General features: G+C 43.6%; 1 protein-coding gene across 3 annotated transcripts in view; it reads left to right on the top strand.

Annotated features, from left to right (window-relative positions):
• nid2a (nidogen 2a (osteonidogen)) overlaps positions 1-12,340 on the top strand; it is a 99,823-nt gene that overhangs the window by 20,423 nt on the left and 67,060 nt on the right. For all 3 annotated transcript variants that reach the window (XM_024429664.2, XM_024429663.2, XM_024429662.2), the window contains exon 5: positions 9,394-9,543. In XM_024429664.2, coding sequence (XP_024285432.1) covers positions 9,394-9,543 — 150 coding nt within the window. The remainder of the gene's footprint in view (positions 1-9,393; positions 9,544-12,340) is intronic.

Raw genomic sequence — 12,340 nt, 5'->3', positions numbered from 1 at the left:
CCTGGCATATATTAAAGAAACAAATTGGCTGAAAGGAACTGGTATAAATAGAAAAATACAGTGGGGCAAAAAAGTATTTAGTCAGCCAACAATTGTACAAGTTCTCCCACTTAAAAAGATGAGAGAGGCCTGTAATTTTCATCATAGGTACACTTCAACTATGACAGACAAAATGAGAAAAAAAAATCCAGAAAATCACATTGTAGGATTTTTAATGAATTTATTTGCAAATTATGGTGGAAAATAAGTATTTGGTCAATAACAAAAGTTTATCTCAATACTTTGTTATATACCCTTTGTTGGCAATGACAGAGGTCACACGTTTTCTGTAAGTCTTCACAAGGTTTTCACACACTGTTGCTGGTATTTTGGCCCATTCCTCCATGCAGATCTCCTCTAGGGCAGTGACGTTTTTGGGCTGTTGCTGGGCAACACGGACTTTCGACTCCCTCCAAAGATTTTCTATGGGGTTGAGATCTGGAAACTGGCTAGGCTTCTTACGAAGGCACTCCTTCGTTGCCCGGGCAGTGTGTTTGGGATCATTGTCATGCTGAAAGACCCAGCCACGTTTCATCTTCAATGCCCTTGCTGATGGATGGAGGTTTTCACTCAAAATCTCACGATACATGGCTCCATTCATTCTTTCCTTTACACGGATCAGTCGTCCTGGTCCCTTTGCAGAAAAACAGCCCCAAAGCATGATGTTTCCACCCCCATGCTTCACAGTAGGTATGGTGTTATTTGGATGAAACTCAGCATTCTTTGTCCTCCAAACACGACGAGTTGAAGCCATAGCCAATCAATCAATAATATAATAATACTCGTAGGAAATATTTTTATATCTTTAGCTCACATTCTGTGAATAATATATGATTAGAAAGATTCAACAGTTTTGTAAAACATCACAGCACAATTGAAAAATATATGGCACACGGAAACCAACCAAGGGTGGTCTATGGTTGTAGGTGGGATGAGCTGAGAGTGGCCGAGGGTTGGGATTAAAGAGTTTGTTTGGTAATGTATTGTTATATATAAAAGTACCATGTATGTAAAATGTATGTATATGTGGCAAAAAATATGTAAAAAAAAACTAAGTGGAGGGGTTAAAAAAAGAAGAATTGCCGCTCTCCCCACATGTGTGATTACTACCTATGAGGGTTTAGAGCTTGAGGTAGTCACCTCATACAAGTACTTGGGAGTATGGCTAGACAGTACACTGTCCTTCTCTCAGTACATAGCCTGCAGTTTGACAAGGTTACATCTAGACTTGGTTTCCTCTATTGTAATCACCCCTCTTTCACCCCAGCAGCCAAACTAACCTTGATTCAGATGACCATTTTACCCATGCTAGATTATAGACACGTAATTTATAAATTGGCAGTTAAGTGTGCTTTCGAGCGGCTAGATGTACTTTACCATTCGGCCGTCAGATTTGCCACCAATGCTTCTTATGACACATCACTGCACTCTATACTCTGTAAACTGGTCATCTCTCTCTATACCCGTCGCAAGATCCACTGGTTATTTATAAAAACCCTCTTAGGCCTCACTCCCCTCTATCTGAGATATCTACTGCAGCCCCCATCCTCCACGTACAACACCCGTTCTGCTAAAGGTCCCTAAAGCACACACACATCCCTGGGTCGCTCCTCTTTTCAGTTCGCTGCAGCAAGTGACTGGAACGAGCTGCAACAAACACTCAAACAGGTCAGTTTTTTGGTTGACAGCAGCTTCCCACAAGAAGGGGCTTTTGGTGAAGCAGATGAACCTGTAGCCATATTACTTCAACAGTATTTAACATGAGATCCTCTCTGAGCTTTACAGGAATGTGGTTCTGAATATAAACAGCAATACCTCCACCTTTGGCATTTCTGTATTTTCTGTAAATGTTATAACCATGTATTGCTACCACTGTATTATCTAAGTGAGTTTCAGAGATCTGATACTAGCAAGTTATTGATTTCATGAACCTTGTTTCTTATGCTACATATGCACGCGGGATATTTTTAGCACTTTTCTTGGATGCTTGATTGTTTTTTATTGCTTTACTGGGAAGCTTAGCAGAAGTATACGTGCACATATTACACGGTGGACTTCCTACTAGGGTACACTGTCTCAGTGCGAACAGTATCTCTGGAAAAATAGGCAAATGATTACTGCATAAAATAGCTGTAGGATCAATAGAGGCATTCCGGATAGTTAGAGGGACATACAGTACATTAGGTTACTCACATTGTGTCCGCCAACGCCCCTGGGGTAATATACATTTGCTGCAGCATAATGATAACTCAGCGACACAATGGTAGGGATTAACTGAGCTGGGCTTGGCGCATTGATAAGTCATTGTCTCAACACAGACTTTCAATGCGTGGACAGGGTCCAGGAGCCAAGGTGATTCAAGGTGAACTCCATTATTTCTGTAGAGCATCTTCTGTCTCCAGAAAATGTCAAAGTTATCTATAAAAGTGATTCCAACAGAGCTAAAGTAATCCTTTAGCCAAGTGTGTAATGCCAGTAGCCTGCTGAATCTTTCACACCTGTAGCTCAACAATGGTACCGGACCTGAAATAATTGGCCGCTTTTGGGAATAAATCAGTGCTAGAATCAGGAATTTTAAATACATTTTCAGAAGTTCCGAGCTAGCCCTCCTAATGCCGTTTGACCCCACATGGATTTAGACGGCATCAGCTCCTGGCAGCTGTCATAGAATGGTCAGAAGCAACCTTGTGAGATCCTGTACTCGTGCTCCAGGATAGCAGAGAGTTTTTCCCTCGCGAACCAAGGTGTTTCTTACCATAGAACTGCCGATGAACATCCACCAACTCATCAAGGAGCATCCCACCAACTCCATTCTCCAGGGAAGGGGGAGACCCCTTCTGGGAGGGATCCCTGCAGAGAACCAGCCTGTTGGCTGTGGGGAGCCGACACGGCAGCAACACTTCCACCAGGCCAGAGCGGCGTCCGGCTACTGGGGTGGAGAAGAAAGAAAAAGTAGGCGGTCGTGGATTCCCCAGTAGTTTGTGTAGGTTCACTACCCGTTTGCTAAAAGTAGCCACTTCACCCCTGTAGTCCTCAGCAAGTGAACATGTCCTACATTGAACGTCTTGGCGGTCCACATTGTCCCAGAATTAAGCAAAATAAACACAGCTCTTGCAGCATTGAAAAACTTTGTTAGCGTCCTCTATTTGAGGTTCCCAGTCTTCCTCTGTGAGATGTGGCAGGAGTGTTTATGAGTGAGTGTTGTGTGCGTGTGTACAAGTGTTTGTGTTCATCTGTATGAGTGTGTGTGTGTATGTGTACCTTAGCCACAGACATGTAGCAAACAAGCCATACAGGCTCCTCCGAGCAAAGGGAGAGTCCCCACTCGGTTGAGGAAATGCAGTATCCAGAAAACCAGAGTCTTTCTCTCTCCTCGCTAGCTTGCTATGGGTTGTTTTGCTAAAGCAGACAAGCAGGTGTAGAGCATTAGCCTCTTATCTGGCAAGCTGCTCTAGCGCTAAACCCTCCATTTAAATAATTGATTAGGAAGTTTTAGTGGGCCATAGCAGAAGGGTTTGGCAAGCTAGTTTATCGTAATTCTGGATGACGAATGACTTGAAGTTTGAGTTTCTCCACAAAGATTTACTGTATGAGTCTGGCGTTTTATTTGGGCTCCCAGCAGCTTACATTGTAAAAACCTGCAAAAACATTCCAAGAAAGAAAATGAAAAGTTACTTGGAGTTCGTAGTGATGCAATGAATCATCAAATGAAATATTGTCAAAAGAGCATAGTAAAAGTATCTCTCTCTCTGCGTGTCACGAGGGTGTGCTCTGATTTCTACTGAACCTACTTTACGGCGAGAGGATAAGCTAATAGGGTTTTAGGTTTGCTGAGCTGTTGTTTTCTCTGCAAGGTTCTCAGATCTGCTATGGTCGGGTATGTAGTGCTGCCATAGAGCGGGGGAGCAGCGCTACCTCCCTTTTTTCAATTTGAGAATACATGGAGCCGGTAAAAATATTTCTGGAACAATGACCACTAAAATTCCATGAAAACCATAGAATGACTAAATGCATATGTAGGCTATGAGAGCTTATAGGTAGGCAACTTGTGTTTTCTTCTCTGTCTTCTCTCTCTGTGGCAGTGGTGTGAATGAAGAATGACTGTAGGCATGTGCTGAGGCTCGTCAGTCTGAGGCAAGACCACTTTGAGCAGGCCAAATCCGACGTAACTTCCACAGACAGAAAACTAAAATGTCTGTCCTCAAAACAGTTTTGTTATGGACTTGGGGCTCTTGTACGATGCACTTGAACTCGCCCTACTGTCCTAGTGCTTAGCTTACAGAAACGTACCACCTCTATTGCGTATGCAGACAAACTGATCCACCGCATGAACTGTATCTCACCAACGAGATCTAGGATCCAAATTCACTGCCTGTCTGCCTTGATGTTCGTAAAACTCCACGGACCTCCTCTTGCGTAGTGAAACCCAGAACGATATGTTGACCACTTGGTTACGGTTCTGTCCTTTCAGCACCACGATTCGTGTCTCGCAAGATCACATAATGATACATAGGTATTTAAAAAAACAGAAAACCGAATATAATAGCATGCTCTAGCATATTAGGCCTATAGTATGTTACACCAAAACACCTCCTCAGTCATTTCTTATCTGAGCTGAATAGTCGAAACAAGTTCCTCATGCTGCCAAAACTCAACAGTGCCCGCCACTAGGCCGGATATGCTTTGTTGAATCAACGTAGGCCTGCAAGAAAGGCTTATAGTTTGTTAACACCATCTGCTTTAACCTCTCTGGGATCATTCGGGACGCTAGCGTCCCACCTCGCCAGCAGCCAGTGAAAGTGCAGGGCGCCAAATTCAAAACTACAGAAATCTCATATTTAAAATTCCTCAACCATTCAAGTATTTTACAACATTTTAAAGATACACTTCTCGTCAAGCCAACCACAGTGTCCGATTTCAAAAGGCTTTTCGGCGAAAGCAGAACATATCATTATGTTAGGTCAGCAACTAGTCACAGAAAGCATTCAGCCATTTTCCAACCAAGAGAGGTGTCACAAAAAGCAGAAATATAGATCAAATGAATCACTAACCTTTGACGATCTTCATCAGATGACACTCCCAGGACTCAATGTTACACAATACATGTATGTTTTGTTCGATCAAGTTCATATTTATATCCAAAAACCTCAGTTCACATTGTCACCATGTTCAGAAATGCCTCCAAAACATCCGGATAAATTGCAGAGAGCCACATCAAATAACAGAAATACTCATCAGAAACTTTGATGAAAGATACATGTTTTACATAGAATTAAAGATAAACTTGTTCTTAATGCAACCGCTGTGTCAGATTTCAAAAAGTCTTTACGGCAAAAGCACAATATTCAATCATCTGAGAACAGCGTTCAGCCACATAAGCAAGCCATACAGTTACCCGCCAAGTTGTGGAGTCAACAAAAGTCATAAATAGCATTATAAATCTTCACTTACCTTTGCTGATCTTCGTCAGAATGCACTCCCGGGACTCCCACTTCCACAGGAAATGTTCTTTTGTTCGATTACGTCCATATTTATGTCCAAATACCACTTCAAATCAAATCAAATCAAATTTTATTTGTCACATACACATGGTTAGCAGATGTTAATGCGAGTGTAGCGAAATGCTTGTGCTTCTAGTTCCGACAATGCAGTAATAACGAGCAAGTAATCTAACTAACAATTCCAAAAAAAACTACTGTCATACACAGTGTAAGGGGATAAAGAATATGTACATAAGGATATATGAATGAGTGATGGTACAGAGCAGCATAGGCAAGATACAGTAGATGATATCGAGTACAGTATATACATATGAGATAAGTATGTAAACCAAGTGGCATAGTTAAAGTGGCTAGTGATACATGTATTACATAAGGATGCAGTCGATGATATAGAGTACAGTATCAACGTATGCATATGAGATGAACAATGTAGGGTAAGTAACATTATATAAGGTAGCATTGTTTAAAGTGGCTAGTGATATATTTACATAATTTCCCATCAATTCCCATGATTAAAGTGGCTGGAGTAGAGTCAGTGTCATTGACAGTGTGTTGGCAGTAGCCACTCAATGTTAGTGGTGGCTGTTTAACAGTCTGATGGCCTTGAGATAGAAGCTGTTTTTCAGTCTCTCGGTCCCAGCTTTGATGCACCTGTACTGACCTCGCCTTCTGGATGGCAGCGGGGTGAACAGGGAGTGGCTCGGGTGGTTGATGTCCTTGATGATCTTTATGGCCTTCCTGTAGCATCGGGTGGTGTAGGTGTCCTGGAGGGCAGGTAGTTTGCCCCCGGTGATGCGTTGTGCAGACCTCACTACCCTCTGGAGAGCCTTACGGTTGAGGGCGGTGCAGTTGCCATACCAGGCGGTGATACAGCCCGCCAGGATGCTCTCGATTGTGCATCTGTAGAAGTTTGTGAGTGCTTTTGGTGACAAGCCGAATTTCTTCAGCCTTCTGAGGTTGAAGAGGCGCTGCTGCGCCTTCCTCACGATGCTGACTGTGTGAGTGGACCAATTCAGTTTGTCTGTGATGTGTATGCCGAGGAACTTAAAACTTGCTACCCTCTCCACTACTGTTCCATCGATGTGGATGGGGGTGTTCCCTCTGCTGTTTCCTGAAGTCCACAATCATCTCCTTAGTTTTGTTGACGTTGAGTGTGAGGTTATTTTCCTGACACCACACTCCGAGGGCCCTCACCTCCTCCCTGTAGGCCGTCTCGTCGTTGTTGGTAATCAAGCCTACCACTGTTGTGTCGTCCGCAAACTTGATGATTGAGTTGGAGGCGTGCATGGCCACGCAGTCGTGGGTGAACAGGGAGTACAGGAGAGGGCTCAGAACGCACCCTTGTGGGGCCCCAGTGTTGAGGATCAGCGGGGAGGAGATGTTGTTGCCTACCCTCACCACCTGGGGGCGGCCCGTCAGGAAGTCCAGTACCCAGTTGCAGAGGGCGGGGTCGAGACCCAGGGTCTCGAGCTTGATGACGAGCTTGGAGGGTACTATGGTGTTGAATGCCGAGCTGTAGTCGATGAACAGCATTCTCACATAGGTATTCCTCTTGTCCAGATGGGTTAGGGCAGTGTGCAGTGTGGTTGAGATTGCATCGTCTGTGGACCTATTTGGGCGGTAAGCAAATTGGAGTGGGTCAAGGGTGTCAGGTAGGGTGGAGGTGATATGGTCCTTGACTAGTCTCTCAAAGCACTTCATGATGACGGATGTGAGTGCTACGGGGCGGTAGTCGTTTAGCTCAGTTACCTTAGCTTTCTTGGGAACAGGAACAATGGTGGCCCTCTTGAAGCATGTGGGAACAGCAGACTGGTATAGGGATTGATTGAATATGTCCGTAAACACACCGGCCAGCTGGTCTGCGCATGCTCTGAGGGCGCGGCTGGGGATGCCGTCTGGGCCTGCAGCCTTGCGAGGGTTAACACGTTTAAATGTCTTACTCACTTCGGCTGCAGTGAAGGAGAGACCGCATGTTTCCGTTGCAGGCCGTGTCAGTGGCACTGTATTGTCCTCAAAGCGGGCAAAAAAGTTATTTAGTCTGCCTGGGAGCAAGACATCCTGGTCCGTGACTGGGCTGGGTTTCTTCCTGTAGTCCGTGATTGACTGTAGACCCTGCCACATACCTCTTGTGTCTGAGCCGTTGAATTGAGATTCTACTTTGTCTCTGTACTGGCGCTTAGCTTGTTTGATAGCCTTGCGGAGGGAATAGCTGCACTGTTTGTATTCAGTCATGTTACCAGACACCTTGCCCTGATTAAAAGCAGTGGTTTGTGCCTTCAGTTTCACACGAATGCTGCCATCAATCCACGGTTTCTGGTTAGGGAATGTTTTAATCGTTGCTATGGGAACGACATCTTCAACGCACGTTCTAATGAACTCGCACACCGTATCAGCGTATTCGTCAATGTTGTTGTCTGACGCAATACGAAACATCTCCCAGTCCACGTGATGGAAGCAGTCTTGGAGTGTGGAGTCAGCTTGGTCGGACCAGCGTTGGTCCGAACTTTATTGTTCGTTTAGTTCACTATTCCAAAGGCACAATGCGCGATCGCAAAATCCAGACGAAAAGTCAAAAGAGTTCCATTACAGTTCCAAAAGTTTGTAGAAACATGTCAAACGATGTTTACAATCAACCCTTAGGGTCTTTTTATAATAAATCTTCAATAATAATCCAACCGGACAATAGCGTATTCATTACAGAGGAAAAAGAAGGCACGGCTCGCCCACGTGACCGCGCAGTAAACAACTGATTGGCCAGAGCCTAGTCCACTTGTTGAAACTGCTCTTATTCGAAGCCTTTCCACAATAGAAGCCTCAAACAACTTTCTAAAGACTGTTGACATCTGCTGGAATCCTTGGGAAGTGCAATCTGACCCCATAGACACAGCATATTGGATAGGCAATCACTTAAATGAAACGACAAACCTCAGATTTCCCACTTCCTGGTTGGATTTGTCTCAGATTGTTGCCTGCCATATGAGTTATGTTATTCTCACAGACATCATTCAAACGGTTTTAGAAACATCAGTGTTTCCTATCCAATACTACTAATAATATGCATATATTAGCATCTGGGACAGAGTAGCAGGCAGTTTACTCTGGGCACCTTATACATCCAAGCTACTCAATATTGTCCCCCTGTCACCAAGAAGTTCATTCACTCACGAAACAGTCATTCAAAAAGATCTAAATGCATATTCCCATGATACTGATGGAGATCAAATGATTGGCATAAAGGTGAATATTTCACCGGTAAAACATGAAGAATTATAATTTGCGATTGACTATTTTGAAATTGGGTATGCCTAACTTAGTGTTTGAGGTTATTAAAAATATAACATTTTCTTGAGATAATATGTGGTAATAGCTAGACGTTGCAATTGGAGGATGCATTTCATGTATAGGCCTATTGTACAATATATTTAATAGGGTACATTTGTCTGTACGAACTTTGAGAAATGACGACGTCATGACATTTTCCAACACCTAAAAAACATAGCACTATACCACTGGCAATGGTGCACATGCTCTGACCCTCCCTAGGGTTCCCCCAACCACATCCAGCAGTCAGCTTATTTTGACAGATTCAAGTTCTGACTGTTTTCTCTTCTCGTCCTCCCCTCTTTCTTTCTTTCGTCCTCCCTCCCCTCTCTCACTCCCCCTATTTTTCTTTCAATTGAATTCAATGAGCTCTATTGGCATCCAGTAATATGAAAACATCTTATCTTACATTGCCAAATCTATATGGGGAACATATTAGGAAATAATCTCTCTCTCTCTCTCTCTCTCTCTCTCTCTCTCTCTCGCTCTCGCTCTCGCTCTCGCTCTCGCTCTCGCTCTCGCTCTCCTGCAGTGATCCAGTACAGCACAGAGACCAAGGAGACGTGTGCTCGCTTCCAACAGCAGTGTTCTCAGAACGCTGACTGCACCGACTACTCTTCCGGCTTCTGCTGCCACTGTCGCTCCGGTTTCTACGGCAACGGTCGTCACTGTCTCCCTGATGGTGAGTCCTGGGGATGACGGTATAGGACGTGACACAGGCTCCGAGGATCACCGGCAGGGTCATAATATCGCAAAATGTCACACAATTATATTTATGGATTTGAATTAGTGTGGTTTTGTCAGCCATACAACATCTGTGAACAATATTTTTGGTTATTGGTGAGAAATGGTCATTTGGCTTTCCGTACCTGTATTTCTGTTTCCACAGTTCACATTGCCTTAGTGGAAAGGTACACTACCTCTCAAAAGTTTGGGGTCACTTAGAAATATCCTTGTTTTTGAAAGAAAAGCACATTTTTGGTCCATTTTAAAATAACATCAAATTGATAAAAAAAAATACATTGTAGACATTGTTAATGTTGTAAATGACTATTGTAGCTGGAAATTGATGATTTTTTATGGAATATCTACATAGGCATACAGAGGCCCATTATCAGCAACCAGCCCTTTTGCAGTTATGTTTGCACAGCTGAAAACTGTTCTGATTAAAGAAGCAATAAAACTGGCCTTCTTTAGACTAGTTGAGTATCTGGAGCATCAGCATTTGTGGGTTTGATTACAGGCTCAAAATGGCCAAGTACATTAGTGTCTAGTTTGAGAAACAGATGCCTCCCAAGTCCTCAACTATCAGCTTCATTAAATAGTACCCACAAAACACCAGTCTCAACGTCAATCAATCAAATCCAGCCTAAAACCCCAACAGCAAACAATGCCGATGTAGAAGCACGGTGGCTAGGAAAGAATCCCTAGAAAGGCCAGAACCTAGGAAGAAACCTAGAGAGGGACCAGGCTCTGAGGGTTGGTCAGTCCTCTTCTGGCTCTGCCAGCTGGAGATTATAACAGAACACTAGCAAGATGTTCAAACGTTCATAGATGACCTGCAGCGTCAGATAATAATAATCACAGTGGTTGTAGAGGGTGCAACAGGTCAGCACCTCAGGAGTAAATGTCAGTTGGCTTTTTATAGCCAATCATTCATAGTTAGAGACAGCAGGTGCGGTAGAGAGAGGGTCCAAAACAGCAGGTCCGGGACAAGGTAGCACATCCAGTGAACAGATCAGGGTTCCATAGCTGCAGGCAGAACAGTTGAAACTGGAGCAGCAGCATGACCAGGGGACAGCAAGGAGTCATCAGGCCAGCTAGTCCTGAGGCGTGGTCCTAGGGCTCAGGTCGAGAGAGAGCAAAATAGAATGCTAAAACAGAGCAAACTAGAATGCTATTTGGCCCTCCACAGAGTACACAGTGGCAGAGTACCTGACCACTGTGATTGACCCAAACCCAAGGAAAGCTTTGACTATGTACAGACTCAGTGATCTTAGCCTTGCTGTTGAGAAAGGCCGCCGTAGGCAGACCTGGCTCCCAAGAGAAGACAGAGGCTATGTGCACACTGCCCACAAAATGAGGTGGAAACTGAGCTGCACTTCCTAACCTCCTGCCCAATGTATGACCATATTAGAGACACATATTTCCCTCAGATTACAGATCCACAAAGAATTCGAAAACAAACCCGATTTTGATAAACTCCCATATCTACTGGGTGAAATACCACAGTATGCCACCACAGTATGCCACCACAGTAGCAAGATTTGTGACCTGTTGCCACAAGAATAGGTTGACCAGTGTAGAACAAACACCATTGTAAATACAACCCATATTTATGCTTATTTATTTTCCCTTTTGTACTTTAACCATTTGTACATCGTTACAACACTGTATATATACATAATATGACATTTATAATGTCTTTATTCTTTTGGAAATTCTGTGAGTGGAATGTTTACTGTTCATATTTATTGTTTATTTCACTTTTGTATATTATCTACCTCACTTGCTTTGGCAATGTTAACATATGTTTCCCATGCCAATAAAGCCCCTTGAATTGAAATTGGGTCGAGAGGTCGAGAGAGAGGTCGAGAGAGAGGTCGAGAGAGAGGTCGAGAGAGAGGTCGAGAGAGAGGTCGAGAGAGAGGTCGAGACCCACTTTGCCAAAGCACAGCCCCCACACCAGTTCCTCAGTCCAGTGTCTGTGTTCTTTTGCCCATCTTAATCTTTTATTTTTATTGGCCAGTCTGAGAAATGGCTTTTTCTTTGCAACTCTGCCTAGAATGCCAGCATCCTGGAGTCGCCTCTTCACTGTTGACGTTGAGACTGGTGTTTTGCGGGTACTATTTAATGAAGCTGCCCGTTGAGGACTTGTCTGTTTCTCAAATTAGACACTCTAATGTACATGTCCTCTTGCTCAGGTGTGCACCGCGACCTCCCACTCCTCTTTCTATTCTGGTTAGGGCCAGTTTGCGCTGTTCTTTGAAGGGAATAGTACACAGCGTTGTACGAGATCTTCAGTTTCTTGGCAATTTCTCGCATGGAATAGCCTTCATTTCTCAGAACAAGAATAGACTGACAAGTTTCAGAAGAAAGTAATTTGTTTCTTGCCATTTTGAGCCTGTAATCGAACCCACAAATGCTGATGCTCCAGATACTAAACTAGTCTAAAGAACGCCAGCTTATTGCTTCTTTAACCAGGACAACAGTTGTCAGCTGTGCTAACATATCTGCAAAGGGGTTTTCTAATGATCAATTTGCCTTTTAAAATCATAAACTTGGATTAGCTAACACAACTTGCCATTGGAACACAGGAGTGATAGTTGCTGATAATGGGCCTCTGTACGCCTATGTAGATATTCCATAAAAAATCTGCCGTTTCCAGCTACAATAGTCATTAACAATGTCTACACTGTATTTCTAATCAATTTGATGTTATTTCAATGGACTAAAAATGTGATTTTCTTTCAAAAACA

The sequence above is a fragment of the Oncorhynchus tshawytscha genome, linkage group LG24, assembly GCF_018296145.1.
Source record: "Oncorhynchus tshawytscha isolate Ot180627B linkage group LG24, Otsh_v2.0, whole genome shotgun sequence".
Taxonomy (NCBI): Eukaryota; Metazoa; Chordata; class Actinopteri; order Salmoniformes; family Salmonidae; genus Oncorhynchus; species Oncorhynchus tshawytscha.
This window is presented reverse-complemented; position numbering and strand designations above follow the sequence as displayed.